The sequence below is a fragment of the Actinia tenebrosa genome, unplaced genomic scaffold, assembly GCF_029948245.1.
Source record: "Actinia tenebrosa isolate PJP-AT-01 unplaced genomic scaffold, QUT_ActTen_1.0 PGA_scaffold8__29_contigs__length_14323225, whole genome shotgun sequence".
Lineage (NCBI taxonomy): Eukaryota > Metazoa > Cnidaria > Anthozoa > Actiniaria > Actiniidae > Actinia > Actinia tenebrosa.
In genome coordinates, this window is record NW_028292585.1 from 3,734,293 (window position 1) to 3,761,080 (window position 26,788).

At 41.2% G+C, this 26,788-nt stretch overlaps 2 protein-coding genes across 2 annotated transcripts; one reads left to right on the forward strand and one right to left on the reverse strand.

Moving 5' to 3' along the window:
- Window positions 1-2,387: 2,387 nt before the first annotated feature.
- LOC148904992 (uncharacterized) lies at window positions 2,388-3,420 on the reverse strand. The gene is made up of 2 exons (XM_089024156.1): window positions 3,333-3,420; window positions 2,388-3,070 (listed from the first exon to the last, which is right to left on the reverse strand). The coding sequence occupies exons 1-2, from the start codon at window positions 3,418-3,420 to the stop codon at window positions 2,886-2,888; spliced, it is 273 nt and encodes a 90-aa protein (XP_088880282.1). The 3' UTR covers window positions 2,388-2,885.
- Window positions 3,421-3,662: 242 nt separating this feature from the next.
- Window positions 3,663-26,736, forward strand: LOC116304849 (activator of 90 kDa heat shock protein ATPase homolog 1). Its single transcript, XM_031714671.2, has 12 exons — window positions 3,663-3,835; window positions 3,991-4,070; window positions 4,288-4,339; window positions 4,698-4,756; window positions 4,963-5,048; window positions 22,955-23,075; window positions 23,437-23,513; window positions 23,730-23,781; window positions 24,246-24,349; window positions 25,185-25,286; window positions 25,375-25,426; window positions 25,889-26,736. Exons 1-12 carry the CDS (start codon window positions 3,756-3,758, stop codon window positions 26,059-26,061), a joined length of 1,038 nt encoding a protein of 345 aa, XP_031570531.1. The 5' UTR covers window positions 3,663-3,755; the 3' UTR covers window positions 26,062-26,736.
- The last annotated feature ends 52 nt before the right edge of the window (window positions 26,737-26,788 follow it).

The window sequence follows — 26,788 nt, forward strand, 5'->3', positions numbered from 1 at the left end:
AAATATAACTAAATTGATTTAAATTCTATTTTATGAAATAATAGGTTTTGCTGAAGCTTTTTTTTTTTTTTGCCGTGTTTTTTTTCCCCTGTCTCTAAATGAGAGTACATCATAGTAACTGTATTGGATTAGAATCTGTGCTCTTTCAGAAATCAGGAACATCACCATCAACATTAATCTTATCTTTGGTTCTGCAAGGCTCAATAATTTGTACATCATCATCATGTATTTCTATATAATCATGTAACTTGTTTTGTGAAGGTGTGCTGTGTCTATGATTGTGGCTTTTGGTTTGATTTCTTCTTTCATCAACTTCACAGTGCTCCTGTGCAGTATAATGCAAACTTTAGAATCAGTTGTAAATTATGACGGTATACACAAGATGGCAGAGGGGCTACTCATAAAGCATGATTCAAGCTAAAATAACTGTGATGTAGATTGTGATTCATGAATTTTTGGCTTTACATAACTTTATATGGTTCATATGTGACATGTGAATTTTAGAAATGTTGATTCAAAAAACGTGATGCTGAACTCCCCTCCCCTGCCACCCTTTATGCAGTGATCCTATACTATACATCTTCATATTGAATTTTATATTTAATATTTCTAATTATTTTTGGGGGGGAGGGGTGGGTGTACTTACATCTTCTTCATCTGATATTATCACTACCTCTGTGCGAGTCCTTTCTTGTTCTTTGCTATGTATAAAGTTGTATGCATGCAAATTTGGCTCACTTCTTGTTGCAACGATTTTTCTTGCAGCTGACACATTAGGGCTTCTTTGTCTTTTCAGTAAATTTTGACTGCTTACTAGTGACCAGCTATCTTGGGTTTTGTCCATCCAGAAAGAGTCTTCACTGAAATCGTTTAGCCAGTCATCTTTAGGTTCTTGGCCTTCTGTCTTCTCATCTTTGTATTCTAACAATGGATTTTCTATGAAATTCATTGGTATTACTTTTCCAACTATTCTATCTTTAGTATGTCCTTTGGAAGAAAGTGAATTTGATGCTGGCAAAAAGAGAGGCTTTTGAGCAGACACATGGATTTCGTTTTCGTTTTCGTCTTCATAAAAACTCTCTACATTTGCTTCTCTCAGTGGATAGGTTATGTCTGTAAAAGCTAGATCATCAAAAGGATCTTTTTCAAGACTTGGGCTAGAGTTAGTTTTGGCTTGGCTTGTTTGTGAAGAGGTTTTCTCTCCAGGAACCACCTGAAAATGAATTGGCGCGGAAAAAGAAACTATAGGTTATTTGCGTTTCAAACTCAGTCTATCCTTTAAAGTGGTACCACACCCTTTTTTTTGCCAAATCATAATCTTAGCCTAACTTTGGCATAATAAAGGGCCCAATGATGAACCTTGAAGCAATCCTAGAAACTGCAAATTCTATTCCCCATTCGCAGGACCTAAAATCTCGATCACAGTCCATTACTGATTTCTAGTTTTTGCCAATGCAAAATCCCAAGAAGACAAATCGCAATTCCCATTTAACCCCTTATGCTCTTTTTGTAACTACTTATACTCCCTCTTGATGGAATTACAAACCTGCTCATCGTTTTTATCTTCGTTTAAAATTTGTTTAACACAGAGTTTTTGCTCTGCGATTTCCCACAATTTCAAATCCAGTTCACAAGCGAGATTGATCGTTTCCTTTATCTGCAGTAGTTAAAAAGATATTTGAAAGGTGAGAAAAACTTTTCAGTACGTGCTTTTAAGCCAGCAAAACGAAAGCTTACCAGGAGCTTCTGCAGACATCTTTCACGAAACTCTTCATCTTTACTTTTCAAAATTATTGCTTGTAAAGCATTTACTACCTTCGGAATCGCCTTATTGACTATTGATTCTTTTGAGTTTTTCTGTAGGATACAACAAAATTAATTAAGCTTAAAAATTGGAAGCCTTGAATTTTGAAAATGCTATCTAAGGAATGCGCTTGCCTTCGTTTGCCGACCGTCCGCCATTTTGAAGAAATTGTTTTGTCTGGAAAAACTGATAATTTTCATGCCATTACGGACGCAAAATAGACTCTTTCTTTTCTTATCCGTTATAAATAAATGCTAAACATCACAATTCGAAAGGAATAAACATCTTTTTCTTCATAAAATCAAAATAAAACGATAGACGAAAATGAATTAACACCGATAATTATTTGCGAAAAAGAAAACTTTTGTCGTTCATTTTTGGCGGGAAAAGTTGCGCACGCGTCTGCTGATATTCATGGCGGGAAAATCTGGCACGCACAGAATTTGCTTTTCATTCATTCATTTTTTTCTCCTAAACTTTCATTTAATTATTATTAGTTTTTCGCTAACTCTCACAAGAATATTTTTTCATTTGATGTAAAACATCTGGTAATATTCTTCATACAGAAAATCTCTTTGAGGTGTTTTTTTAATAGTTAGGTTGTTTATTCACTACTCCCATGTCCATATAGGTACAGGCCATATTATAAATTTTGGTTATTTACACTTATTTTCAAATTCCCATTAAATAATTGTCTTTATTAAGATATTTAGCATTGAAGAAGTTCTCATTTTTTCATATTTCAATTCCCTACTATCCCCAAAAAATGATTTTGATAAAAAAAAGATCTATCATATATTTTGTAGGTAACATCTAACATATCATGAAACACTTAAACTATAAGTTGAGTTTTCAACTTCATTGTTCTGGCTACCTGTATTATTGTTTGCAGATGTCAATCAAAAGTATATCTCTGTAGCTCATTCATTTTTGAAAGTATCGGCAAGGAATTGCCATTAACGAATTAAAGTCTTGTTAAAAAATTCTTGAAGTTATGTCTCTGAATTTGAACAACATTAAAACTTGTAATAAAATTGTCCTTGTTCTAATTGATTGGATTATTCATCCAGCCTTAGGTACATCATTTATCAAGTTCCATTTTTTCATTTGAAAGGTCATTTATCTTTTCTTTTTCTGTCATTTCTCTTGACTTCTGCATATTTTCTAGAAATTCCCTCATCTTCGAGTTCAGAGAATCATTCCAGTTTTCCAAAGCATCTAAGCAACTATCCAATTTGTCTAGTTCACTATCCAGAGCTGAATATTCTGCGAAATAACAAAGAATGCCATATTAGTGTTGGAAGAGTAGGGCAGGACTGTAAGTCAATATATTTTGACGTGTTTCTCTTGTGACTCGCCTGTATCACACAATATTAAGCTTATGTTATAAGGTAGTATTATGCTTATGACGACATGAAAATTAATTTACATGAGACAATAATTAGTGAAAAATGCCCCTAAAACAAAATAAATATAAAAGAATAAAAATGTAAAAAAAAACTAGAAACTATAAGAAATACAAACTCACCACTTTCATCGTAATCCCCTATCTCCTTTTCTGGTAAATTGCCATTTATATTCCCGTTCGTTATATGACCTTCCTTCTCGTCCGCCATATTGGAACACTAAAATACTCACCGGGGAGGAGTAAGTAACCTAATGTTTTGGCTGACACTTCTTGTAATTATTACAAGTATAAAAATTTATTTGGATTAAAGATCTTAACTATTTTATCTTTTAAATTAATCTCAAGTAATAATTTGTAAAAAGCTAAAATGACAGCAAAGTTATAGGAAAAGACATTTATTGTCTCTACCCCTACCCCGAAAGTAATATTAGGTATTCCCCACAATGCATTGCGAATCTTAGTTCTTCGCTACAACTTGAAGAAGGTGGTTTGCTTGTAGCTCATCGGTGTTTCGACTTTTGAAGGCTTATTTTATACTCAAAAATGGCGAAATGGGGCGAAGGAGATCCGAGATGGATTGTAGAAGAGAGGGCTGACGCTGTAAATGTGAATAATTGGCATTGGTAGGTTATTTTGAAACGTTTTTGATTGTATTTCTCTTTGACAGTGTGACACACGTGTATGTTCTTGTAACCTTTAATACTGTATCTTGAATGATCTGTAAAAAATACTAATGTTTTTTTTCTACTTGACGTTTTTTAATTCAAATCCATTACAGGACGGAAAAGGATGCTTCATCTTGGTCAAAGGAAAAGTTTAAAGAGTTATTTAAAGGCCTAGAAATTGCAACAGATAAAGGTAAGTTATATTTTAACTAAAACTCACAAAAAAACCTGTCTTTGAACTGATTTAGAAAATTTTGATTGAGATTAATTAGAGGCAATTAAGATTTGAGATATATTTAAGATATTCTATTAAAAAAGGGCATCTGCAAAATTTCTCTTTAGAAATAATCTTTGAGATCTGCATAATATTATGGAATTTAATTAACTCGATTTTTTTATTCTTAACACAGCAACATTCAAGATATCAGATATAACAAAATCAGAAGGAGAGGCTTGTGCAAAGTAAGTATCGAATACCATCGATACCTCACTGATGACGATCCTTAACACAAAGCAAATACATAATGGAGTAGAAGGAAGCATCACTCCCTTGTTTTTGTCTAAAAACACTAGACTTTATATACCTACTTTATATATTTGATGCACATTTATCCATATTTGTCCACACTTCATCATAACTAACCAATATTGGAAGATGTAAAAAAACCACTGAGGACGTAAAGAAACCCTGGCAGTGACTACCCTCAGTGCCTACACCTCATACTAACCACCTCTCATTCATATCTCATTGTAAAGCACCTTTGAATATATCCATATGGAAAATTATTATTATTATTTCGGTTTTACTTTTTGTCCATAGCAACAGAAAAGCCAAGCTCATCTTTTTTTATGAATGGGTCATCGAATTGGAATGGACAGGTATGTGTCTATTCTTCATTTGCACGTTACATCATCATGGCAATGTTGTCTTTTAACTCTCTTGGGAATGCTTGCAACTCATCAATTTGTTGTTATTAGAATGTCAATTTAAATAAGAAAAATAAGAGCAATGCATAAGGGTAGAATAATAATTATGTAGCACAATGTTGTAGCTTTAATGATAAGCACTGAACTTCACGTTACAGGTTCTCTGGCAGATAGTGAAAATGTCTTGAGAGGAAAAATTGAGATTCCCAATCTCAGCGAAGAAAATGAAGTGCATGAGATTGATGTAAGTTATATGTGTTGTCATGGGCATGCAATAAGGGATGTTGTATCATTTGAATCATTTGAATTATGTAGTTAAGTATGAACCTCAGTGAAGAAAATGAAGTGCATGAGATTGATGTAAGTTATATGTGTTGTCATGGACATGCAATAAGGGATGTTGTATCATTTGAATCATTTGAATTATTGAGTTAAGTATGAACCTCAGTGAAGAAAATGAAGTGCATGAGATTGATGTAAGTTATATGTGTTGTCATGGACATGCAATAAGGGATGTTGTATCATTTGAATTATTGATTCAAGTATGAACCTCAGTGAAGAAAATGAAGTGCATGAGATTGATGTAAGTTATATGTGTTGTCATGGACATGCAATAAGGGATGTTGAATCTTTTGAATTATTGAGTTAAGTATGAACCTCAGTGAAGGAAATGAAGTGCAAGTAGTATAGGGAATGGGGGTTCCAGCGCAATCTCAACACGGGGAAGACCCGCGTCAAAAATCCACCTACGGAAACAACCCACTCCAAGTGTGGTTGGGGGCAACAGCGCAAATATGTTAGTCTATATATGGAGTGCGAAGAATGTAAGAGAACTTTTAAGAAAGAAGCGGATTTGAAAAAGCATTTGAAAATGAAGACGAAGTGTATGAGCAGTTATGATTGTGGATGTGGTAAGAAGTTTGAGACTAAGGTTAAATTGTTTTGGCATTGTCAGGACTGTGAGTACGACTACGACGACCTAAAAAGTGCTTGGTATTAGGTATAAAATATTTCCTATTATATAGATGGAATCCCAAAGCAACTTCAGCACGGTGTCAATACCCGGTAACGGTGAGATTGACGTTAGACAGTTTTGGCGTCAGTCAGAAAGGAAGGTTAAAAGGACTCTCCGAAAAGGTATAGAAGAATTAGGAGCCCTGAAAGCGAGCATAATGGTAGAAGTAAGTTTGTCAAAAGACGAGGTAATGACGACAGCAATGTTGCGATCAAAGTCGTTAGTGATATTAGAATCCACGAATCTGGATAGGTCACTCAGTGAAGCCTTAGAAGCGATAATGGAGTCGCTGTCTAACTACACGAAAGAAGGATCGGGTTGGACAGTAGAGGAGGTTGAAGGAATAGAGATAAGTATAGCCAGGTACGTACCCATACGAGGGGGGAGTTACGTACCGCTACCAACGTGGGTAGAAAGGAAGAAGGCTATTGTAAACGTGAAGAATGAAGACAATCGATGCTTTATGTGGGCAATCAGGTCTGCACTGTATCCAGCAGAGAAGGATCCCTGTAGGACAAGTAAGTATCCCACAGATGATTTAGAGTGGGATGGTGTGGAATTTCCCATGCAGTTGATAGACATCCCCATATTTGAGGAAATAAACGATCTAGCAATTAACGTTTACGGAGTCAGAGAGCAGACGATAGTACCGTTAGTTCTGTCAAAAAGTAAAGGAGAGCGCGTACATTTATTCTACCACGGCGGACACTACTCATGGGTTAAACACATTAGCAGACTATTCTACAGACATACTAAGCACAAAGGCAAAAAGTACTTCTGCGACTGCTGCTTGCTGTCATTTACATCCTTAAATACCCTAAAGAAACACGATGAGATCTGCCGCGGAGTCGAAGAAGTGGCGCAACGGATCCAGATGCCCACCAACAAAGAGCTTTCATACGCAGACCATCAAAAGCAGATGCAAGTGCCTTACGTGATATATGCAGACTTCGAAGCGTTGATAACTAAGGAAGAGCAGAAACGTGGCGCCACGAATAAGGTAGGATTACACGAGATCTGCTCCTTTGGTTACATAGTAGTCAGATCAGACGGTAAAGCAAACCCTCCTGTGATTTACCGAGGTAAGAACGCAGCTAATGAGTTTCTAGAAGCATTGCGAGAAGAGGAGGGGGAGATTAGAGAACAATTAAGACGTCCAAAGAAGATGGAATTTACCAAAGAGAACCAGGAGGCTTTTAACAAGGCAAAAAAATGCCACATTTGCCAACATACGCTTCTTCAGTTTGGAAGACGAGCCAAGAAAGCGTGGGATGAAGATGGAAAGTATCTAGGAGAAGCTCATTTTAAATGCGGGAAGTATGCTAAGAAAGGTGAGAAGCCGGGAAAGCCCTCCACGCACTGCATTCACTGCCACAAAGCATTTGTTGAGGATTTCTATGTGGATAAGGTTAGGGATCACTGCCACATCACGGGTAAATACAGAGGAGCGGCTCATTGGAAATGCAATATAAACTTCAAAGTAAATCCAGACATGGAGATTCCGGTGTTCTTTCACAACCTCCGCGGTTACGACTCCCATTTGCTACTACAAGGAACAGACGGCTCCGACGTCAAATGCATACCCAACAACAAAGAGCACTACATGTCCGTAACTGTGGGTAAGCTAAAGTTCTTAGATTCGCAGCAGTTTATGGCGGACTCCTTAGCAAACCTCGTAAAGTATAACACCAACTTTCCCATTTCCAGTCAATACGGCGCGGAAAGGAAAGGAGTCTACCCATACGAATACATGGACTCCTGGGATCGATTCAAAGAACCCCTACCACCCAAAGATCGCTTCTACAGCACCCTAAACGAGTCTGGTATAAAGGATGAGGAGTACCAGCATGCGTTAGACGTGTGGGAAAAGTACTCCTGTGAGAACATGGGCGACTACCACGACATCTACCTAAGGTCTGACGTAGTGCTGCTTGCAGATGTTTTCCAAAGCTTCAGAAAGATGGCTATGGAATATTACGGATTGGATCCCGCTAATTTCTACACGGCTCCTGGGCTCAGCTGGAGTGCTTTGTTAAAGAAGACAAATGCGCAGTTGGATCTCCTAACGGAGTACGACATGTATCGGTTTATGGAAGACGGTATTCGTGGCGGCGTATGCGGACCCAGCCGACGTTACGCCCGCGCAAACAACCCCTTAGTAGAGCACGACCCAGAGAAACCAACCACATACATTTACTACCTGGATGCGAATAACCTTTATGGTTGGGCAATGTCACAGTACCTACCTGTGAGAGACTTCGAATGGGATCCAGTGAAGCCGATAGACTTCTACATGCAGGTAGGAAAGGAGGAAGACAAGGGTTACGTCTTAGAAGTGGATCTGGAGTACCCAGAGCACCTGCACGACGAACACAATGAGTTCCCCTTAGCACCAGAAGCGATAGAGATACCATTTAAGCAGCTAAGTCCGCTGCAAAAGCAAATGTGCCCTGGTTACAAACCGTACAGGAAACTAACTATGAACCTGATGGATAAGAAGAAGTATGTGGTACATTACCGCAACCTGCAGTTCTACGTGCGACACGGAATGCGCGTAGAGAAGATCCACAGAGTCCTAAAATTCACGCAGGAACCCTGGATGCGCCCCTACATTGACTTTAACACGCAAAAGCGTACCGCAGCGAAAAATGACTTCGAGAAAAACCTCTTCAAACTGATGAACAACAGCGTGTTCGGAAAGACAATGGAGAACATCCGCAAGCGCGTAAGCGTAAAAATAGTCAGCACCAAAGAGGAAGCAGAAGCATACGTGTCACAGCCAGGCTTCGTTAGATACGTAGAAATGCTGAACTTCTACGTGATTCACATGAAAAAGGCAAACCTCTTACTAAACAAGCCCGTTTACACAGGCTTTACGGTGCTGGATCTATCGAAGCTGCTTATGTACGAGTTCTACTACGATAAGCTTAAGCCAAAGTACGGAGACCGCTGTCGCCTCCTGTACACAGACACCGACTCCCTAATTCTAGAAGTGCAAACGGAAGACGTTTACAAAGACTGCCTCCCCGACATAGACGAGTACGACACCAGCGGTTACCCGAAGGAGCACTTCCTTTACTCTGCGAAGAATAAGAAGGTAATTGGGAAGATGAAAGACGAAATGTTAGGAAAACCCATCGTGGAATACGTGGGTCTGAAACCAAAGATGTACAGCGTGCTAAAGTTAGACGGCGTAGAAAAGAAAGCTAAAGGCGTAAAAAAATACGTGGTTAAGAAGGACATTACGCACGAGTCCTACCTCAACGTATTACGAACACGCAAGGAACAGCGGCATAAGATGAACAGCCTGCGCAGCTATGGTCATCAGATACATAACGTCACGCAGGAGAAGGTGTCACTGTCTGCATTTGACGGTAAGCGATGGATGTGTGATGACGGAGTGCATACGATAGCATTCGGACATCACACGATAAGCAGTTCTTCTTTGACGAACCCACGCGTGGGACCATCATGAAGATAATACAAGATGGGCTGACCCTTCTTAGCTATCGCACTTCGGATCTGGTAAGTTTCCAAAGACCAATTAGGATCCGTAGCTCTTTTGGATCCTCCTTCTAATTCACCCGGCTCATAGAGATATCGAACCGTGACATTACCTAATTTCTTTTCATGGGGGAAGACCGCCCTCGAACTTCTGATGAAGGACTTGTGTTCCACGTGTTTCTTTTTTATGGCATCCTTGGGTTTCATTCCCGTAGCCCTGGCCGCCTCGTTGTTCGAAGCTGCGACGACCTGGGGGAGCCTCTGAGTCCATTCCCTATTGCGTTTGGAGGGATCTTCCAGCTCTTTCCAATACTGGTATCCAAAGAGACGCTCGGCCAGGGTCTTATTGAATCTTTCGACAATGCTTTGACCCCTGTGGTACTCTGCTTTAGCTCTTCTAATCTTAGTGTCGTGGTCTTTCAGGGTCTTGGTAACCACGCCCATGAACTCTGTCCCCGCATCCACTTGCAGCAGCTTGGGCCATTTCAAGACGCGCTTATAAATCCTACCTAGGGCTTCTGCGACTTCCCCAGAATCCTTGCTGGTTATGGGTTCGGCGTCCTTGTATCTGCTTGCGATATCAACTACGGTCAAAGCGTACCTATAGGTCTTCTTTCTCACCTTATCGTGCGGCAAGAAAAGCAAATCCGCCTGATGAACTTCATTGGGGGTATTTACGGTGAAGCTGGGCCTGGGAATGTACTTAGGCACGGGAAGATAAACCTGCCAGAGGGTTTGTTTTTTCAACCAGTTCTTAGCCGTTTCGTCTGATACCCTGGCCGCGGTCGCGAGTTTCTTGATAGCTGACGCTCCTCTCCAATAGCCTTCCGGCCCATAGTAAATCCTTTTAAGTTTGTCCTCTACGCGGCCCATTATATGAATTCCAAAACAAGATTGATCTTACGTCCGTTAAAATCCACCGTCTTTCCGTCCACTTTAATGGTGATGTTTATGCTTTCTACCAAATTAGATAAGTCATAGCTCAAAGAAATGGGAGTGTATTCTACTGGGTCAAATGGATTACCTTGGGGCAGAAACTTGGACATAAGAGAAGACTTTTCTCCATTGTTGTAACTATGGACCAAGTCGCAATAGACTTCATAAGAGGATGCGACTTTCCATTTCACATCATATGTACTACCGCTATTTATCGTGGTACTAGTAAGGCCCAGGAGTTCTACCAATGAACTGTCCTTTAGATTGGCGCTCCCATTATTTTTCTTGAATTTCATTTCATGGGGTAATCCTGTGGTAAGAGTATATCCATGCTTTGCTAGCTCCTTAGCCAGTGTTATGGGGGTGTAATGGGAATCTGGTATTTTTGGTTTGGTGCCGGAAGTCACGACGACAAAGCCATTAATTAAATTATACCAAGAATTGTACAAAGAGCAACTAACCAACCGAACCTTACAGGCTTTGATGGGAGGATTCAAATACGTGGTAAAGTCATTCTTGTCGCTTTCCAAAAAGACGATCATTATATTAGATACGCCAAGGCTACGCCTCCCGCCAGCCCTGCAACTCCCACGAATACCAACTCACTATCTTTTTGTTTCTTAGAAGGCTGATAGTAATTCTTGAACTGAGGCTTTCTTAACCCCGTTAATGCCGCGGGGTGTGCTTGCGCATAAAGTTTGAAGGCGTAGTCTGTGTTTTCGAAGTTCTTGTCTGCCTGCATTTTGTCTTGGTAGTTCTTATCCAACCAATCCCTGTAAGCTTGTCTTTTTTCATTCCAAGCCGCCACGTCCCTTTGATATTTCTCCAGCGCTAAGTCGTGTCTCTTTCTTTCGGCGGCACCGCTTTTGTCGCCTCTAACTAATCTATCCAAATATTGACCACCATAATTAGCCCCTGTAAATGCTAAAGCTGCAATGACTCCACCTGCGACTAAGCTAACCATTATACATTAGGTAGGTACTTTTCCTTCCGTAGGTAATCCTTTACCATGATAGCCCCGCCTACGGCAGCGGTCATCTTAGCAAAGTTAGCGAAGCTCTTGCTTGGGTCTTCAGTAAAGTCTTCTTTGAGCACTTTCTTACCTACCCAACCAATACCCGCAACAATAGAAGTAATGATAGCTGCTTCTTCAACAGTTTTCAACAACGCGGTCGACATTATATTACAAAGCGAGAAGGTTATTCCATTTCAGGGATCTTACTTTTTCTAACCTCCACAGGTGCGTGATATGTTGCGGCCTCCCACTTTACTTTTGGCTTCGTAGCCCGCCATTGTAAGTAGAGGCTGCCTGCTGCTATAGCGACTCCTAACGCGCCAATGACGTATCCCGGATTAATAAAGGATTCCTCTTCCTCCACCTTTTCTTCTTTTTTGGCTTTGTTCTTCCTGTTCATCTCCGCGAGCTTCTTTCCGGCAGCGACTCTGCCCGGAGATTTAGCCTTGGTAATCTTGGTATCTTCTACGGGTGGTTGTTCTTCGGTGTCACTCATCTTATATTAAGGGACTTGAAGGACTTGACTAAGTACTTGAGAATGACTTAAGGACGACTTGACTAAGTACTTGAGGTGACTTGACAACGACTTGACTAAGTACTTGAGGTGACTTGACAACGACTTGACTAAGTACTTGAGGTGACTTGACAACGACTTGACTAGGTACTTGAGGCGACTTGATCAGGTACCTCAGCAAGTGCCGCCTGGAAGACCTTTTCGACTTCTCTGTCCTTCTTGAAGTCCTTCCAAGATGTTCCGAAGGAACCTAGTACCTCCTTCAAGTCGACATGCTGAGCTACGTGCAAAGCCGCAGAGGCGACTGCCATTAACTTACCACACTTCAAAGACAACCACCCACAGGTTATCTTAAGTTCTTGGGATATGACATAGTCATCTCTTATGTCCTTCTGTAGTTGCTCCACGTCGTCTATGGGCAGCGCAAGTCCAAGCAATTTAGTCGCAAGTCGGATAGCGGAGTCTGCTACGGCGTCCGTGGTCTTACTTGCAAGGGCAGCCTCGTACCTCTTATGGAACTTCTTAACCTCCTCTTCTGACAACTTATTAACCTGCTCATGGGTAAGTTCCTTGCCTATCATTTCTTTACACTTCCCAGAAGACACAAGGATGTTAAGTTGTTCCTTGAGGTTACTTTCGTCTAACTGCGTGGGGACTTCATCTATGAGCTGCTCAATGTCCATATATGTTAACGTCATACGGAAACCTCAAAGAGAAAATCATTTTGGAATGTTGGTGCGTTTTTAAATGCCGCATGTATTCGTGCAGCTGTTCCTTGCTTATCTCACCGCCGTAGTCGCTTAAAATGGTTTCCAGGTCAGACTTGCTCGGAGTATAAAATACTACGAGAGAGCCTATGTTTTCCCTAAAGGGCTTAGAGACGCTGGTAAGCTGCTGGGAAAGCAACCAAACGCTGATATTGTCGTGTCTGCCGCTAAAGGCGAGCTTCACTAATTCGGAGGTGCGCCTTTTTACGTCGTCCCCACAGGCAATGTCATCCAATATGAGGAGCGTCTGTGTATCTTTAGGGAATTGCTTGTGCCAGAACTTCAAATGGCTGGATAACTCGTTAGGGTCTAAGATATCTACGAAGAAGTCGTCATCTTTCACTCCTATGCCTTCCCAGGTGCGGTTATTCACGTAGGTGGGACAAAGCAGCACTATGTAGTCGAAGCGGTATCTAAAGGGTCCTAATAGCTGCTCCACGACGAATTGGGTCTTTCCACAGCCGGTGGGTCCTACTATCAGAGCATTGCAGGGAATATGATTCGGATCCATTATATATACAATGGAACCAGTGGAAGCAGTAAGAAGGATTACCGCCGACGCAAAGGATAAAAAAGACACCATAGAAATGCAAAGGGAAGAGATAGACCGGTTAAAAGAGCGCGTGCAGGAATTGTACGATGAAATGTGCGGTCTGAAGCGCGCAGAACGGTTTGGCGCGCTTTTGACAATGGCGGGCTGGGCTAAGGAGTCCATTAAGGACTTCATTCGATATCCCCCATAGATATATGGACTGTATTACGTGTGAAGCACCTGCTGACTGCATCATCGTTACCCCTCCGACGCCTCGTAAGAAACACAGCTGCTGTCACTGTAATAAGGTATTCTCTGAAGAAGACTTCGTTGGACATTGGTGTCCCGCGGATACTAAAGCACAAAGGACTTTAGACGACGTTCGAGAAGAGTAAGAGGTCGCAAAGAAGATCTTACTAAACCCCAGCAAGAGGAATTAGCATAGGTCTTTCTTTTTTATTGTTATTTTGTTAAATGCTGCAAATATGACATTGAAGGATAGTCTATTTTTTATTGTTATTTTGTTAAATGCTGCAAATATGACATTGAAGGATAGTCTATATCTTTCATCGTTAAGTTCCTACGAAGAATGAAATCTACATTCGTCTCTTACCGTATTTTAACAATTTAACAATAAAAAATGAGATCTACGTAATTGTCTCTTGCTGACATTTAACAATTTAACAATAAAAAATGAGGTATATATAATGAAGTGCATGCAATGCGATAGAGCCTTAAGTAGCAAGCAACGATTACAATACCACCTTTCCAAGAAAGTCTGTCAGAAGACAATCAGCACTGTTTGCGGCGACTGCGGTAAGGAACTCTCCACTGTACAGACCCTACGATATCACCGCGAGCATAGAGTCTGCCTTAAAGGCCATTGCCACCGATGCGATGAACCCCTCTTTGAAGAGAACTGGCATAAATACCGCTGCCGGCGTTACCACCTCGAAGAAGTTGTCTGTGAAACCCACGGCGATTTAGCAGGGCGATGTTGCCCCCTTGAAACCAGCCGGGCGCTCACGCGACGTAAGAAGGAAATAGACCAAGATTTCGTATGCTTTGACGACTACGAAGGAGTAAAATGGGAGAACCGAGAACACTGGGACGGCATCTGCGATAAATGTGGCTGTCAACGCAGCGGTCAACATATTTGGTGCTGCCTGTACGACGGACCACGTCCTTTAGACCATTACCTGGCGATACGAAAGGCTTGGAAAAATGAGAAAGATATATGATTCCTCAAATCGCAGCGTTCATAGGAGGAGCCTTGATTACCGTATCCGCTTACCAGATAACAGAAAAAATGAGGTCCGCCGAAGCAGACCAATATCTAATCAATCACATAATGGATTATTCTCCGTTCGACGTTCGATGTCAAACTTCCATCGGCCGTTTACCTTACCATGACTGCGTAGGTGTGTATATTCTTCACCCTGCAGTATGTATCTCACACAGTCAGGCGCCCAAAGGCTGTATTCCTGACCGTCGCGTTCTAAGACCAACCTCAAACGGTCGATGTCTTCGAATGCGACGTAGTTTTTTATTCGGTATGAAACGCCTTGCAGCAGATCTCGCCAGTATGTTTGTTTAAGAATCATTATACCTATGAAATATTTTAAGGTGCGTGCTTAAAGTGTCTTGACCTTTGAATGCCTTAATGCACCAAGGACAAGGAATGCGAATGCCAGCAACATATTCATCTATTTCCCTGCAAAGTAGATCATAATCATTGCTTACGATGGTTAAATATCCATTTTCTTCATATCGTTCCAACATTACCTTTTGTTTCTCGGACAATACGCCGGTGCCTTTGGGTGTCTTCAATTCTATGCATAATCCATTGTATTTATTATGGTTGTTAAGGATCAGCAGATCAGGTTGACCTGCCTGGTAGCCTTTCCGCCAGCTTTTAATGCGCTTACTTGCGGTGTCCTGCAGTTCTCCAAGACCTGGGACTATGATTACGTGCGGGTGAAACCTACGCACCCTGTGTACGGTTCTGTCGTGTATGTCTGCCTCAGTTTCTATCTTAAACTTCATTGGGTTTGAGCCGTCGAATCGCTTCTCCATGTCATATTTACCTGTCTTTCTGAGGGTGGGTAGGACGTCGCCTAACACCCACTTTTTGAACTCCTTAGCTGCTACCTTCTCTGACCCGAATACTAATTCATACAAGCCCTCCTCCGTCAAGTATACAGCATTGGGTTGTGCATTAAGGGTGTCGGTCAGCCCTACACCCTTTATAGACCCCAGTGTTACCTTGTTTTCCTCTGAAACGTGTGCTCTAACTGCGTCCCGAGAGTTAGCGTAGCCCAAGGCTCCTGCTACTGACTTTGCTTTAAAGTACAGCTTGTCGCCTTGCACTATGCATTGCAGTTTAGTTTCGTTGTTTTCAAATACGCGAAGCATTATATACCAACGATATTTTTTATCAAAAGGATGAGTCATCAATATGCAACGCTCTTTAGCTGATTCATTTCTACACTCAGTTGCGCGTCTGAGACTACGAAGATATATGCGTTGATCTTAGTAGTGTCGCTGGCGTCTTTGGTGCGCTTGATCTCCAACGTAATACCGTCCTGGGTATTTACCAGCCGCAATCCCTGTCCATGTAGGTCTTCGTCGTTCGTCGTGCGCATGTCGATCCACAGCGCATACTTATCCTTAAAGAATTCCTCGGGGCTAATTTGGTCGCCAAACTTACGTGCGACTTCCCGGTACATATCCGCGGGCTTTATCCCTTGTGAGTAAACCTTATTAGGCACTCCGTTAATGCTAACGCCTACGTTAGTGATGTTAGGATTAAAGAACGCCTCGGAGTCACGCAATCCTGCCGTGTATGTCTTTGCGAACAGCAACATTATCCCTGTAAGGCTGCGCCTGGGAAGGTTAATGCTTTGGTTGATGACCTCTTCGACGTTATTTGTAAAGCTGAACGTCTTGTACATCACGACGTGATCGTAAAGGAAAGCCTTCCCGGAGCTGTATTCCATACCGGCGCTACGTGCTAAGTCTTCGCTGTATACCGTTTCATACTGCAGCTCTAAGTTAGTAACGGAGTATGGGTGGACGGCTGCTGAACTTACGTCCTTTCCCTGTAGGATGTTCGTAGTGTCTGCTAGGGTTACTTCGAACTGTAGTTCGCTTAGCTGCCTTGGGTAGTATGCACCGTGGTTCGTGATAACTTCGAAATCTAATGGAACTACATGCTTAGTACCATAAGCCGTCTTTATTTCGTCTTCTCCTGAGGCGCCAGAGGTTGCGCTTCTTACCTTGCGTATGGCATCACTGGCGATTCCCTGCTCTATCCTTTGCGCGCGGTCAAATGCAGTCAACCATAAGTCTTTGTACGTGGTATACAAATCATACCTGTTCAAGTCCAGCAAGGATTCCCCGGCGAACTTTACGCGTATTTTGGAAACGAGGTTTCTACCCACGTTATTGACGACGTAACGCACGTCCGCAGTGTTTGGTTGTATTGCTAGGTCAAACCTTAGCGCCAGGGTGCCAGGAACCAACACTAGGTTATCCGTTAGGCGGGGCACGCCTACGTACAGGGTTTCCCCTGGCTTAGCGCTGCTGGGGGTAAAGGTGACCCGGTGAAAGGTGCGTTCTGCTTTCAGTCCGCCAACCTGCTTAGGTAATATGTTGGGGTTTAACTTTGAGCTTATCATATATAATGGAAGTAGAAGGAACGGATTTTGACCCCACCACCGAAGAAGGCCAAGTCGATATTAACGACGAAGAATACGATACGTTAATCCCAAATGACAACGTGTCCCGCGAGTATATTTGGGATAGGCTTCGAAATAGGTTCGGAAGTAGGGCCCGCGAGGCCTGGCGTTCCTTAGAGGATAAGTGGCAATCAAGGAACCCAGGGAGATCTATTCCAGAATATTTAGAATTGCAAAACTTGGATTCCACGGACCTAAGAACTGAAATGCTAAGGGGGCTTTTAGACGACGTAAGGGAGAAATTTCCAAATGTGGACTTGACCCGCCTTAATTTCCAAACCGGAGATAAGGGGCAAATTCAAATCCAGTATCAAGGAAGGGATAAGTGGTATAATCTCTACCAAAGGAGAGACTCCGACAGGCTCACCAGTAATCTCCCAAAAGAAATCAAAGACGCATTAGGAAGACCTAATTTGGTGGAAAGACTAAGAGAAAACGATGAAAACACCAGCGAAGCCTTTGAAAAGTTCAAGACCATAATGCAGCGGCAACAAAAAGGTCTTGAGGCGATAAGGGAAGTAGAAGAGCTAAAGCAAGCGATGGAGGAAAGGGAAGCAGATTACATGCGGCAAAACCGACTACTCCTTGATGCTCAAAAGAGAGAACTTGACGACAAGAATCAACGCATATTAGAACTTAGAGAACAAAGAGACATTTCTCTTCGCGAAAAAGACAGCGTCCAAAGGGCATTCAATCTCGCCCTGCAAGACCTGGATATAAGCAAGGAGGAAGCTAAGAACTTACGAACCACCATAGCTGGTTCTTTGGAGGAACGGCGGCAGTTGATTGCCGAAATCAACACTAAAGAGGAGCAAATCCGGCAAAGAGATCAGGCCATCGAAGACCTGGAGGGGCAAATAGAGCGGCAGCAGGAAATAATTAATGACCAAACTCGTCCCGAAGAGGAAAGGGAGGCAGCACAAAGGGAATTAGAAGCCCTTCAGGAAAGAGTCGCGGAATTACAAGCGCAAAAGGACAACCTGGAAAGAGAATTGGGGCTTACCACCAAGGAAAAGGTAAAAAGAGCCCTTTTGAAGTATGGCATTCCGCTGGCATTTGCGGTCGCTATTTCAAGCGTAGTAGGAGTTATCCTATCCGCGCTTAAGGCTACGGGCGCGGGCGTAAAGAAATTAGGCAGTGGGCTGACGGACTTGGGAAAAAAGATGGCAGCCGGTCTTCCTGGGCTGCTGGGTTCGGTTGTTTCCTTGGCGCTTAGGGCCGGCGGCGAACTGTTGAAGTTTGTAGGGAATAACATCTGGATCTTGGTCGTCGCTATTGGGGTGGTCCTCCTGAAGAAGATGAAGGCTTGATCTTCTCATTGGACGGTGTCCTGCTTTGAGGATAATGAAAGACGGTATTAGCACCGCCCTGGTAATTTGGAACCAACGGCAACACACTCATGGTAGAAATGGGCTTATGACTCCAGGCTGCATTAGCGGGCCTGCGACCTATGCGATTTATTCCAAACTTGCCGTCATCAGAAGTGACTTGCAACTTAGCATATTTACAATTGGCTAGCATATGAAAAGTTACTGGCGTTAGGTCTTCAGAGGACCTAGTGTAGGGCTCCATCGAAAAATGGGTAACTTTCCTGGTGTTCGTTGAAGTTCGATAAGGAAGCAGGGGCTTATTATTCTCATCGATAAGCCTAAACCCCACATTCGCATGCGTATTTGCATTAATGCTAATAGTGCAAATGACCAATGCAGTGCCCCCAACCTCAACCCACAGTCCAACGTCATGCCAAGCGCCGTTGTCATATCCCTCTTCATCTAAGCGGTGGGTATAACGCGTTTCCCTCACGTATGGATTCATATATTACAGGGAACAAGTTCCCTTCTAGAGGCTCATTACCGTCAAAGTGCTGATGGTCATGTGGTTATAGACAGTATTCCTTTGATTTTCTATGCTATTTATGCAAACACTCCCGGTGTCATCTACTCTTATCTGCAGCTTTACCTTCCCATGGCAATCAGCAACCATGTGGAAAGTCCAAACGGAAAGATTCTCGGCGCTATTCGTTGGCGGCTCTACTGAGAAATGCGTGGGCTCTCTGTTGTTCGTCTTCGCGCGCATGGGTTGCAATACTCCATTGTCGTCACAGAAACGAAATCCTACATTCGCACTGCTAACGGCCCCCAAAGAAATGCTGCATAATATCAATTTCTTTCCTGAGTAATTCAAATTCACGGACATGCCCGTGACATCAACCCAAGATGCCTGGGTGTATTTTTTCTCGCCTGTGTAAGTCGTATAAACACAATCTACTCCAGTTACGTAGGGGTTGTTCATCGCCATATATAATAGCTTAGACCAATGCTTGCAGCTGCTACGCCGGCCTTTAGTAAGTTATGGTCATATTCCTCGGGTATCGTAGGCAGGACCTTCTTTTGGGGCTTCTTCTTTGGTTCGGGTTTTTCTGCGTGTTCCTTTTTTGGCTTCTCCACAAAGTGAGGAATGTTCCTAAGAGTGTCAGAGTTCACGTCATTCGCCCCAAACTTCATATCCTTAGTAGCTCGCTGCAGTTTGTTGTTGTATCCTACTACAGAGCCAGTATTTATAGATAAATTACTGGGCATTAACCAACAACCCGGGGCTACGGCATAGTCCAGTCGGGCCTTAGAATTTTGTATAGCTAGTTGGTAACGCTGTACGCCCTTGCTAATGTCGCCCTCCAAAATCGAACTTTCGAATAGAATCAAAGCTTCGGCTCGCGTTTCTTCTGCGGCGCCGGTATTTCCGATTATGCTGGATCGGGTGTTTACCTGAGCTCCCAAAATGGAATACACATAAGCTTCTATGCTGCGATTCAAACGGGCAAGGCCGGCTTTGGTTAGTCCTTTACCTCCAGAAGGTATGAAATTAAAGTATTGCTTTGCGTGTTCGTCGTTGGTAATCTTAATAATCAGTGGATTGGCCCCGGCATACTTACCACCCTCGTCTTTGAACAGAGGTCCGTCTCTGACTTCCTTAGTGGTCTTGGCATTTGGTTCAAAGAAGGTGCTACTGTCGTGAGTTTCTTTGTGATACCCAGTGTCCCACTGCAACCGCAGCGTATGCACTTCCTTATCGCTTAGCTCGTGCCCACCAATCCCCCAATAAGCCCAAATATGCCCCAGCCCATTGTTAGCGCCCGTAGTGCATCGGAAATCCTTCCCTACAACACCAAACTCCTTACAAAGCCTGTTATAGGCCGGCACGCTGTATTTGTTATCTCTTGGGTAAAACGTGGCATCTCCTGGTAATGCAGTAACGCCCATCTCATGCAGTATTCTTCTAACCGTAAAGTGAAAATGAAACATAAATATTGAATTCTTCATTAAGTTTGCACTTACACCACAGCCGCTAGTGGCACACCAAACCGCAAAGTTCAGCTGCTGCGGCCAATAACGCATGTTAGGACCACTTAACCATTCATGAGATTCCTTAGCGGTGGTATGATTAATGGGCACGTTTTTGAAGATATCTCGCACCTTTAACGGAAAGGAATGCTTGTTAGAAATCCGCATGTTCAGCGTTAGGTCCAAGCTTGGGTGTTTATCAAATGAAACTGCGGGCATCGGATAAGTACTGGTACCAAGCAATAATTCCTTTGACCAACTGGGTTCAACATGCGTTGGCGCTGGCGTTGGCTTATGCATTGGCGAATGCTTCAGTTGATCGTCTATTTGATCGACCAGCGTAGGCTTCAAATCCTCGTTGCTGTACATTCTGGAGCCGTTGAAGTAAATCCCATCGGGTCTTCTTTCGAACTTACTAGGGTCTGCATGCGGAAACATCTTCCTAAAGGCCCTCCAGTTCCAGTAATCCCTGTTGTCATGATGTGGCTGCTCCTCAATATCATTCCCAAAAGCGTCGTACATTAGTATATATAATGGATGTTATACCATCAGCGCCTCCACTCTATCCTGATTTACCTACAAAACCCAATGAATTGAATGCCGAGAACTTCCGCTTGAATAAGGCAAATCTAATCCTCGCTTACTTAGAGGGTCAAACGAAGCACTATGAGGAGGTCAGGAAAAAGTATGCTAGAGCCCGAAGCATATTACATAAAATCGCGATAACTTCCGGCTCCATATCTGTTGTGTTAACGGGCTCTGGCGTTGCTACTTCGCTTACTGGGCCGGGAATAATCGTTGGAGTTCCTTTGGCTAGCGTCGGCGCCGTCTGCGGTATTATTTCGGTTGTTACAACAGGCGTTATGAAAAAGCTATCCACGAAAATATCCAAGCATGACACGACAATAGCTCTGTCAAGGGCTAAAGTAAATACGATCATTGACCTTGTCTCAAAGGCTTTGCGTGACAGAAAGATAGACAACGCAGAATTCTCGCTTATCTTAGCTGAAGAAGACAAATACGAGAAACTAAAGTCGGACATAAGGAATAAAAAAACCATCGTGAAAGATCTTTCCGAGGAATCTCGCAAAAAGATCTATCAAGAAGCGAAAGAAGAGCTTCAAAGAAAGCTTGCTCAGTAAACATCTGCTTCGAAAAGAGCGTGACAGGATTTCGTTTACATATCGAACGACAGTCTGGAAATTACGCGTAATCTTATGCCATAAGATTTATGCTAATTCTACTATCTTCTTGGAATCCATCCTAACAGGGGGTGGTTGGGGTCTATTTTGTAAAATATTTCGTAAATTACGTCAGGATAATAAGGAATATCCTTATCCAGCCGACAAAACATCCACTCGGCTCTGCTCATATCAGAAACTTCGGGAATAGACTTACCGGTAATTTCAGACAAAAGATAGGGAATAGCTTTGTAATATTTCCCTAGTTTTAATTTTTTCAGCGTTTTCCGTAGGCTTTGTGGCGTTGGCTCTTCTAAGTGGTCTATGATTTTCTTCTTTACTTCGTTGTCTAAATATACCGGTCGATAACCTTGGATATGACTCATCCAGTCCCTAAAGTATTTTATTCTTTTGTATGGCGTCTTCTTACGACCTCCGTTGGAATAATATTGTTCCCTGGTAGCACAAGGCACGGCATTACGAATATTTTTACCGCACTCGTAACACTGTGCTGACGTGTCGTCTTCTATTTGCATTTTCTTACCACAACAAATATACTTATTTGGTTTAGTAGGTACAAACTTGGGTTTCAAGCACTTTACACAGAAATCATAAACAAACTCTTTACAATCTTCGCACTCCATATATAGACTAACATATTTGCGCTGTTGCCCCCAACCACACTTGGAGTGGGTTGTTTCCGTAGGTGGATTTTTGACACGGGTCTTGCCCGTGTTGAGATTGCGCTGGAACCCCCATTCCCTATACTACTAGTGCATGAGATTGATGTAAGTTATATGTGTTGTCATGGACACGCAATAAGAGATGTTGTATCATTTGAATCATTTGAATTATTGAGTTAGGTATGAACCTTAGTGAAGAAAATGAAGTGCATGAGATTGACATAATGTTCTACAGCTGTATGTGTTGTCTTGGACATTCAATAAGGAATGTTGAATCATTTGAATTATTGAGTTAAGTATGAACCTCAGTGAAGAAAATGAAGTGCATGAGATTGGCATAATGTTCTACAGCTGTATGTGTTGTCTTGGACATGCAATAAGGGATGTTGAATCATTCGAATTATTGAGTTAATTATGAACCTCAGTGAAGAAAATGAAGTGCATGAGATTGGCATAATGTTCTACAGCTGTAAAATTGTGTTGTCTTGGACATTCAATAAGGAATGTTGAATCATTTGAATTATTGAGTTACACGTAAGTATGAACCTCAGTGAAGAAAATGAAGTGCATGAGATTGACTTAATGTTCTACAGCTGTATGTGTTGTCATGGACATGCAATAAGGGATGTTGAATCATTTGAATTATTGAGTTAAGTATGAACCTCAGTGAAGAAAATGAAGTGCATGAGATTGACATAATGTTCTACAGCTGTATGTGTTGTCTTGGACATGCAATAAGGGATGTTGAATCTTTTGAAATGTTTAAATAAAAATATTGGATATTCCAGGGCATTGCACTAAAAAAATATATGGCTGTTAGTTTCAACCCCATTATATGAGTTTCTGATTAAGGTCAGCTCACATTAAAAAAGTCTGGCATTTGACCAAGGATTTCTTTAAATGGTTATGTTTTCATCTGCAGGTAAACGTGTCAGCAAATAAAAGATCTGAAGAGAGTGAGAAGCTGCTGGTTGTATTTAAGACTGAAGGAGTCACAAAAATAAGAGAACAATTAGGAAAATATATTAACCAACTCAAAAATGGTATGAAAGACACATTGTACTACTGCGGCAGAAGGCTTCCTGTTATGTATTTAAAAAACCTACTCCCATTCTGAATCTCCCATGCTATCCCACCCCTAGGTAATGTTTATCTAACAATTTTTATTCTGCTGGTGTGGTTGACTGCCTTGTTGGTTGAATTGAAGGAAAAAAAATTGTTTTGGTCTCTAAGATGAACCAACATGGTGGCTAGGTCTTTTGTTATTGTTTTCTCTGGGAAAATGATTGTATGGATGAGTTCTTAAACATTTAGAAAAAAATAGAAGAAAACTTTAAAATGTTTGAATTCTAAGAATAAAAATGTGTTTTATGCACTCTCTTTTTTTTTTTTTTTTGAAAACAGATTTCATACAGGGAATGATTCTACCTTCAAAAGATAAACAAATGCAGAATGCCAAGTCTGAAAAAGATACTAAAGAGGTAAAGAAAATTATTTTAATAAGGTCTGGGCCCCAAGGGGGAGGGGGCAGGAGCAACTGGTCCTACCCCTTCCTCCCCCCACCCCCCACATTGCACCAGAAACTGATTTTAGGTGTCTGTAACTGGGCTTTGCACTGTATGGTACCATTTACAACAGAGTAGTATGCGTATCAATAGATTCCAGTAAAATATGAATTTTTTTGTTCTGGTTTCCAGGCATTTAAGAACATCACAATTTCGTCAACAAAAAAAGAAAGCAAAGACAATGGTAGGTTCCTCTCTTCACTCTTTCACTTCATTCATATTCATTTCCTACCAAAAACAAAAATAGCAATAGGAAGTGGTATGATCAAGACAGCACTTGAAACTGGAATTTTTAAAGTACAGTGGGGTCCCGTTATCTCAAGTCTCCTGGAAATGAGGAAAATGGTTTGCAATAATTGGGTTTCACAATAGAACCCTTGCAGTATGTTGCAATGCAGCTCAATTTGGAGGACATAACAATAGGTTTCAAAATCTCAGGAGATTAAATTTCTTTGGTTTTTATCCTCCAAATTAAGCAGCTTTGACATCACATACAAGGGGTCTACATCCAGGTAAACATTGTAGTGATGCATTGAAGTTGTTTAGATGCAGAGTCAAGGTATAACAGGAAGTCACAATATCTGGGGTTCACTCAAAACTGTGTTTATTTCAAAATTATTTTTGTTTGCATATTTCTTTTGCATATAGGTACCAAACCTCTTGGTGTGCCCATTTCAACAAGAAAGATAGTGATGAAAGAAGAATTCCTTATGTCAGCTGAGGACCTCTATAACACACTCACTGAAGAACAAGTAAGTAGTATCAAATGAATTAGGTTGGCTCTCACAGGCATGGCATCCCTGTACCTACTCTTAAAGCAGTTTTCATATAAGTGGGAAACATAGGATACTGACTTACAGCACGTACATGTTACCACATTCATAACATTGAAATGGCTTCCTATTGTCTTCCAATTATGTGTCCAATCACAACGTGTAATAATACGTTTGCATGATGGCGTCATTTGACTCCCATTACCAAGATGCTTTGCGAATTTTCTTTCTTATTTAAATTTGTATTCCCTCATGAGAATAGTAAGACAATTGGTGCTAATTAACTGAACAAAAGAAAGTGTGCAAGGGAGTCTGGTAGTAGAGGTCAATGACACCATCGTGCAAACGTCCTATTACATGTATGGCTATGGTAAGATATGGCTACAAATTTGCCGTATCATTTTCCACTCATAGAACAACTGCCGGTGACGTGTCTCCTTATGTTACCCATAAGAATAGATTACTCAAGTGATGACGTCACAAAAATTATTTTTCGCTTGATCATATTTTTGGTTAACAAATTCGATAGACAATCAGAAAAGACGTTTACATATGTGTAAACGTCTTTTTTGATTGTCTATAGAAATTTGAGATCGAAAATAATTAAAATCAAAATTTATTTTTTCATGACATCACACTTGAGTACTCTACAAAAGGACAAATGTGGTCCCCATGTTGGTTGGCATGACAAAAGACTAAATCTTTTGTCAAAATCAACTAAAATGATGGGTACGACTTCAAATGCACCCTAAGAATTGTGAATGACTGTAATCCAAACTATACATTTTCATTGACATGTGGTTTGTATTTTCAGAGACTGTCAGCGTTCACCAGGTGTCCGGCCAAGGTGGATGCTACAAAAGGTGGTACCTTTGTTCTTCTGGATGGAAATGTGTCTGGCAAATTTGTTGATCTGGTAAGATTATGACTTCAGATTCTATTCCATTCCATTTGTGAATAAAATTTGTTGCATTATTAACCTAAAATTGTTTTTTGTCTTTAAGGTAAGAGATCAAAAAATTGTTATGAATTGGAGACTAAGAAGCTGGCCAGATGGTGAGTAGTGATATTCTTGTAATGTGTCATTTTTTGATTGGGCTCCCTGTGGTCATTCTCTGCATAAATGAAAATGGGTTACCTGTGGAGTTGTTTACTAATTTGTGTTAGATTTCCTGTTGCATTGTTGATAATAGCCCATTTTAGAGATGTTCTGACCAAGTGCATCAAAGCAAGAGTATTTGTGATGGAAACCATGCGAAGATCTGCTTGGTGGTACGAAATATGAAAGCATTTTTGAGAAATTTTTTCTTTGATATTTTTTATAAAATGGCCAGTATAATATTGTTCATTTGCCAGTCAAAACTTCTCAAGGATGCTTTTATATTTTGTGCTGCCAAGCATTAGTCACACATAGCCTCTATATGATGCACTTGGTCAGAAGCTCTCAAAATGTGCTATTAAAGCATGGTTTACTGAGATTTCAGTTTTGTTATAACTTGCATTATATTTCATTTTCAGAGCATTACTCCTCAGTAACCATCACCTTAACAGAAAAGGGCGACAGGACAGAATTGGCACTCACTCAGACAGGGGTCCCAGAGGCAAAATATGATGAAACGTTAGCAGGATGGAGGCAGTATTATTGGGAAGCCATCAAGAGAACCTTCTCTTGTGGGTTCAGGTACTTCTGACAGCTTTTCCACGTCATACTCTGGACCTATCTTCATAGAGTTATGGCGTGTTGAATTTTTATTTGGAGTAATTCATAATTATATCCCATGGAAATGTATGGTAATGTAATATGTTTGCAAATTTCTCTCTCTCTCTTTCTCTCTCTGCGAAAGTGTCCCTTAGCCTCCACATTAGGACTAGAGGTAGAGGTAACTGGTATCATTTCTTCCTTTGTCACTTCCTAGGAATTGCCACAACAAGACATTTGGTCTTTAAGTTATCATGATTTGACTCATACTAGCAGGACTGATCTTTATCTCAATTTTTCTAAAATTCTTATTTAATGTATTTATGAATATTCACTCGCTGATCCTCAACTTTAACCAGTGCTTAATTTGTCATATTCATTTATACTTGTGTTGATACAATTCCATTGCTTGATTTTTACCATTTTTGTGATGTTTGAGCAAATTTTGAGTATTTCTTTACTTGTAAGAAAAACATCACCAATCAACTTGCTTTGTGATTTTGTGTAGTTTAACTGTTAATGTGGTTGTGAAATCCTGTTGAGATTTCGATTGGGATTTTCTGTTTTTACAGTGTAAAACCGTAGATAATTTTTAATAATCCAATTATGTAAACTGAACATTATATTATGCTGCGCAAAATATTCAATAAACTATTAGTCAATATTACTGGAATGTGTTCTTTTTAAAATATGTGTGTACTTTTTTTTTAATTTTGTCT

Bases quoted from the DNA above. Each gene is read 5' to 3' on its own strand.
- LOC148904992 (XM_089024156.1), bottom strand. From the start codon at position 3,420: ATGGCGGACGAGAAGGAAGGTCATATAACGAACGGGAATATAAATGGC. The intron at 3,071-3,332 runs GTGAGTTTGTAT...GTTATTTCGCAG, and splicing joins AGGGGATTACGATGAAAGTG to AATATTCAGCTCTGGATAGT.
- LOC116304849 (XM_031714671.2), top strand. From the start codon at position 3,756: ATGGCGAAATGGGGCGAAGGAGATCCGAGATGGATTGTAGAAGAGAGG. The intron at 3,836-3,990 runs GTAGGTTATTTT...AATCCATTACAG, and splicing joins AATGTGAATAATTGGCATTG to GACGGAAAAGGATGCTTCAT. The intron at 23,076-23,436 runs GTATGAAAGACA...TTTTGAAAACAG, and splicing joins TATTAACCAACTCAAAAATG to ATTTCATACAGGGAATGATT.